Genomic DNA, 5,558 nt, shown 5'->3' with positions numbered 1-5,558 from the left:
TGAACTCTTTAGCATTTGTGAATATGAACTCATGTTAATATTTGTGAATATGAACTTGTGTTAATATTAAGCTGCACAGGCACCCAGAGGCTTTCTACCTTGTCCTATTATGGTTTAAGTTAAATTGAGAAGAATGTAACACGTGCTAGATAAATAAATATAATGTCATGCAAATGGAACTCTGCCATTTAAACCGTTTAAAGGTAGTTAGCTAGCATAGCAACTAGACAACCACAGCAACCAGGAAACACTGTTTGCTGCATAGCCTGAAGCAAAGTCAAACTCAAAATCAGCTCATCAATGAAAAGCTGTGGGCTCTTGGGTTCAAAGTGATCACACCCACTTGCGGATGATGTTAAAAAAGGCTACACATAGAAACAATCTTGTGAGAAATAATGTGACATCACTGGAGCAAGCTCTTCCTCGGATATCAATGTAGTGAATGAAGAAGGAGGAGTTCCCCCGCCCCCTTGCCCTTCTTTAACACGTTAATATTCAATAGTTGCTATTCCTACGGCAAGCGTGTCAGAAGATTATCATTTATGGTATGTGGGAATTGAGTAACGATTTGTTAGTTAGGCACACAATATCCTGCCTGTTGGATATAAACAATGTCATTTGAAAACATCTTCCTTAGCATAGTACCGTAGCATGTTCAGTAACCTACTCGCTCTCTCAAATATTTGTTCACCATCACCTTTCAAAATGATAATCTTAGAGCCTTAATTGTGTCTCCAAGGCTATCCCCCCTCCTGCAGCACCATTACTAAATGTCCAACTGGCGTCTTCATCTACCCACATACTGAGATTCAGAGGGAACGTCACTAGTGACCTCACTGATGGCTGACGCGTGGTGTGTGTCATCCTGTTTTCCTTTCCCCACATGTTCCTTGTCATATGCTAAACTAGTAATACACAAACAGTTTATCTATTTCATCTTAATGGGAGACATTGTTTGAACTTCCCTACAGTCCATTGTGGAATGAGCCTGAGAATGATAATCTTTGCCTTTAATATTAACCTTGATGAAACATTTCCTACCATTTCTAGGGGGTTAGAAGGACAGTTTGACATTTTTTAAACCATTCCTCCACTGTTTTAGTTGCACACTGAGATTACTGTTGTAAAAGTAAGTTCTCCTAATGACTTAGTCCAAGGTTTGAGATGATTACAATATTACATTTTTCTGGGAACATTTTAATGATGAATGTATGTAACATGAATAATATTCAATCATGTAATATAACTTTGCTATAAAATGCAAATCTTCACAACAATGTACAGCCAGTGAACTGAAAAGGTTGATATGGCAGCAGCGTTTTCAAGTAGAAATTAATATGATTTACACAGGCCAACACTTAGAAAAAAGTATTCCAAACAATTTTGAAAGCTATTTAAGTATATTTGTCAATAAATTAAATAAATACCATAATATAATAATATAATACATAGTAGCTCTGACGTCTTCATGGAGTAGTGTCTTCGTATTTAAATACAAGCTCCCACTTCATCCTAATTGCTGTTGGCCTGGAAGAGAAAATATTTTTGTAAATACACAGTAATTCACATCTCTCGCTATTTGTGTGTGTGGGTGTGTGTGTGTGGGTGTGTGTGTGGGTGTGTGTGTGTGTGTGTGTGTGTGTGTGTGTGTGTGTGTGTGTGTGTGTGTGTGTGTGTGGTGTGTGTGTGTGTGTGTGTGTGTGTGTGTGTGTGTGTGTGTGTGTGTGTGTGTGTGTGTGTGTGTGTGTGTGTGTGTGTGTGTGTGTGTGTGTGTGTGAATGAGAGGGAAGGAGAGAAAGTGGGAAAATAATATGTACAAACCATTTCAAGCAGTGAAATTAACTTGGTCATAAACTCCTTGCTGTCTGTACTTGGGTATGAATCACAGGACTGGCACTGGTTCTGCAAGAGAGTGTTTCTCATGTCACTTGAAGTCATAGAATATGAAATATGATAGTGGCAGTAATATACTAGCAGAAAGCTTTGATGGTATCAGTATCAATAAGATTTTTTAAATATACAATCTGAAAACCTACCTTTTGACAGTCTTGTCTGCTGATGTTTATTCCCTTCAGTTTCTCAAACTAAAACATGAAAGCATTTATTAGCAAAATGTTTTCTGTAAAAATGTATATATATCCAACTATATGGATATGCATATCGACTTACAAATATTTGTGTATATATATATATATATATATATATATATATGTATATAAGTGCACAGACACATATACAATTACTGAAATGGTCCCAGTCATTACAATTGGACTTACAATGTGAGGCTTTCGCAGGCTTCTCTGAACTTTATGGCAAAGTAATGCGTTACTGCTGACTTTGAGAAGGTCCACCTGACTTCTGTAGCACTGAAGAGCTGACGTTATACAACAATCCTTTGAGGTGAAATAAAAAAAAATAGAGTTCTTCATTGACATCTGATAGAAATGCACATAAATACTTTTCAGAAGAACAGCAGTAAGCAGTTCCCTTTGAAGGGCAAGACATTTAAATGACAAAAGAAGGGAAGCTTGTCTAGAGGCGCTTTTCTGACATTGACGTAAAGACTGGTTTCATAAGGAAATTCACAGAAGTGATCTTAGTTCTGTTATTCAGATAATAATAATAATGATTCATTTAATTTGTAATTTATAAGATTTGATAAGATAAGATTTGCTCCGGTCATTAGTGACATCTATTGCTGTGACTGGATAATGACAAATAAATGTTTTGTCTTTAATGACCACACATTTTAAGATGTCTTTTCCTAGTGAAAAAAGCGTAATGTTCTGGCCAACACGGTGTATCTCACAGGTGGTTGGCCTTTATCACTATACAAACGAACTGGACGAGGACAGAGGGTGATTACCCTTTTAAGTAAGAAAGACAAAGTTGAAACGACAAAAAAGGAAACGTAGAGAAGTACGTGTCTGAATCAGCACTAATGTACAGTGTGCAAGTTGTCCATCATTTCACTCATCTCACTACAAATTACATGTTGATCTCCACTCCCAAAACTCACCATTATACAGTGGACAAAATATCTCACAGTTTTTAGAGTCTCTGCCTAATTAGCGTAGAATTCAAAAATAGATGACAGAAAGCATGCAAGTACGACAGCTGACTGTTTTCGATTCTTTGGACAGTTTCGATGAACTACCACCCACTGCTACTTTCCAAAAACATGCATAAAAATCAAATGTTCGTAAGCACTGCTGAACATCCTTGTCATCATAATTGATGTATAGTGTAAGAAATCACTTTTAAATTAGGATAAAACTAGACGTGCTCCAATGTTGTCACCTACAAATATCTCCAGGTATATGTTATGTACATCAGTTTTGATTCATGATTTACTCACCTTGATATCAGTCCCAGGGTTTTTCAAAGTTAGGGATCCATGGTGCTAAAAGGACAGAAGAGAATGTATTTTGAAAACTCATTTAAAATGACACTGTCATTGTATTCTTCCTGTTTTAAGAGATGTTTTCGGTTGTCCCAGTCAGCAAAGTGGATTACACATCAACATTATGAGTGAGATAGTTCACCTACCTCTATAGTTTTGTTTAACTTTTTTACATCCAAATACAATTGCCGCATCGTCAGGTCCCTCAAGGGCATCGCAGCTTGTGCTAAAGCACAGCACATCATTGCAAGAAACAAAAACGTCAGTTGCATTTTAATTCTTTAGTGAAATAATTCTGAAGAACAGTAGATGCTTTTCATGGGAGTCTTTGGCATGCTCTTACCTGTCTTACCTGTGTATATATATATGTATGTAAAATGTACATATGTGCATATACATTCAATCCATCAGGACAAAGGAAAACCTCTTCGACACTGGAAAACTGGAACCAAGGAGACAAGTAGTGAGTAATGACTTTTTCTTTTCCACTGGCCTCCGTAACGCATGAGTCATAAAAGTGCGCTGTAAGCTATGCGTGGGTGTTCACACTGAGAGTTTGCTTGTGTGTGAGGTGTGTTTGTCTATGTGAATATACCTCCGACTCAGGGAGCGACAGGAAGTTGTTCAGTGTCGGTTTCGTTCTGAATCAGCAAACCTGCAAAAAAGCCATTGTAGGTAAGATTCCCAGAGCGGCCTTCTGGTTTTGAGTGGCCACCCACACAGAGATGCATGTTTTGCAACAAAAACAGGAAATCATATGAGGTTTGTTTGACAAGTTAGCCCAAATCTATCATTGCTCCATGAAGCTTTCATTGACATTAACATTAGCATCATGTTGAAGCCGTGTGTGTACAGCATCCACATGATAATGTCACGTTTATAGGGTTTATGCTTCAGTGGGGTTGACTAATCTGTAACGCATTTAGAGGAAGTTAGAGGCCTCTTCTGAAAACATTGGTCTCTGAAAGAAACCTAATTGGTTGCTTATGTCAAGGAAATGAGGTCATGCTCATCTAAAGAAAAAAACAATGAGTGGGTGGGGACAGTGTTGAGATGAGAGAAAAACCCCTGTTTGGTCCGCTCAAGGTCTACGCTATGGGTTTGCCCCTGTTGCGTCCGCTCAAGGATTACGCTATGGGTTTGGGTATTCCACGCCTGCCAGAGGACCCGGGCGCTCTAGTATTCAATCATGGAATTTACTTCTGTCTTCCACTGCTCAAACTCCCCATGCTTAGTCACGATAGCATCTTTATCCGTACCTTTTTACAAAGGTATATTTGATATATAGCATATAGCAGCAGCATCAGAGCCAGTGACACTAAGAAACTGATTTACCTGACCCTACCTTATTGTGTGTTTTGTGTGCTTTAGTGATTTATGTGAATTGCTGCTGCAACACTGCACTTTTCCTCCTGGGGATCAATGAAATAGGGGAGAGCATGGACGAAAGTAATTGAACGTAATTTACAAAGAGATCCCTTGAGGCCGAAAGCCTGTATTTTGTGGCTTACAACCTACACCTGCCCTCTATTAAACACAGTTACAACCTACACCTGCCCTCTATTAAATACAGTTGCAGTGACCTGGACAAAAGTGTTTAGGTGTCATTTGAGAAACAGTGGATCAAACGCAATGTTATTTTCGTCTCTCCTCGTCAGGCCTAATTTATCACGCATGCGGGACCAAAGTAACGTACAGTTAAGGTCATGAAAGCCTCCCACAACGCCCATATTTTACAACATATCATGATTTCTTGTGTTATTTTAGATAGAATACCGCTGGGCTATAGTACTTAAGAGTATGTCTGTAATCATACCCCTTGTCAACATCAAGTGTGTATCTTGCTGTATATATATGATGATGATCATTATGCCTTTTACATAGATAGAACAGTAAGTCTTCACATTTATACAGTATCATGTTGCTAGCTTGCAAAATTGTATTTAATTGTGTTAATCCAATCAGGTGCCCATGACTTTAGCCCATCTGTCTCCAACAGTAATGGCCACACTCAAAGATATTTACATCATATTACATCATACTAAAACTGCTCATTTTATCCACTGCTTATGAAACACAGTGTACACATAGATACTTGTATTATGAATATCTAGGGGTACTGCATTGGTGCGGACGTTAGCAACAGGTGTTACTT

General features: G+C 38.2%; 1 protein-coding gene across 2 annotated transcripts; it reads right to left on the bottom strand.

The window, feature by feature from the left end:
• Positions 1-1,459: 1,459 nt before the first annotated feature.
• On the bottom strand, positions 1,460-3,924 carry il21 (interleukin 21). 2 transcript variants are annotated; one of them, XM_031587531.2, is made up of 7 exons: positions 3,756-3,924; positions 3,550-3,629; positions 3,359-3,403; positions 2,277-2,393; positions 2,037-2,084; positions 1,822-1,902; positions 1,460-1,527 (listed from the first exon to the last, which is right to left on the bottom strand). In XM_031587531.2, the coding sequence occupies exons 2-7, from the start codon at positions 3,616-3,618 to the stop codon at positions 1,513-1,515; spliced, it is 375 nt and encodes a 124-aa protein (XP_031443391.1). In that variant the 5' UTR covers positions 3,619-3,629; positions 3,756-3,924; the 3' UTR covers positions 1,460-1,512. The 2 variants fall into 2 exon arrangements, with proteins under 2 accessions (XP_031443391.1, XP_031443390.1); XM_031587530.1 differs by lacking the exon at positions 3,756-3,924 and having other exon boundaries at positions 3,550-3,724.
• Between the last annotated feature and the right edge of the window lie 1,634 nt (positions 3,925-5,558).

The sequence above is a fragment of the Clupea harengus genome, chromosome 20, assembly GCF_900700415.2.
Source record: "Clupea harengus chromosome 20, Ch_v2.0.2, whole genome shotgun sequence".
NCBI classification, from domain to species: domain Eukaryota; kingdom Metazoa; phylum Chordata; class Actinopteri; order Clupeiformes; family Clupeidae; genus Clupea; species Clupea harengus.
The sequence above is the reverse complement of the archived record's forward strand: the minus strand, read 5'-3'. Positions and strand labels throughout refer to the sequence as shown.

Bases quoted from the DNA above. Each gene is read 5' to 3' on its own strand.
- il21 (XM_031587530.1), bottom strand. From the start codon at position 3,675: ATGCAACTGACGTTTTTGTTTCTTGCAATGATGTGCTGTGCTTTAGCA. The intron at 3,404-3,549 runs GTAGGTGAACTA...CTGTCCTTTTAG, and splicing joins AGTTAAACAAAACTATAGAG to CACCATGGATCCCTAACTTT. The intron at 2,085-2,276 runs GTAAGTCCAATT...TTCATGTTTTAG, and splicing joins GCCTGCGAAAGCCTCACATT to TTTGAGAAACTGAAGGGAAT.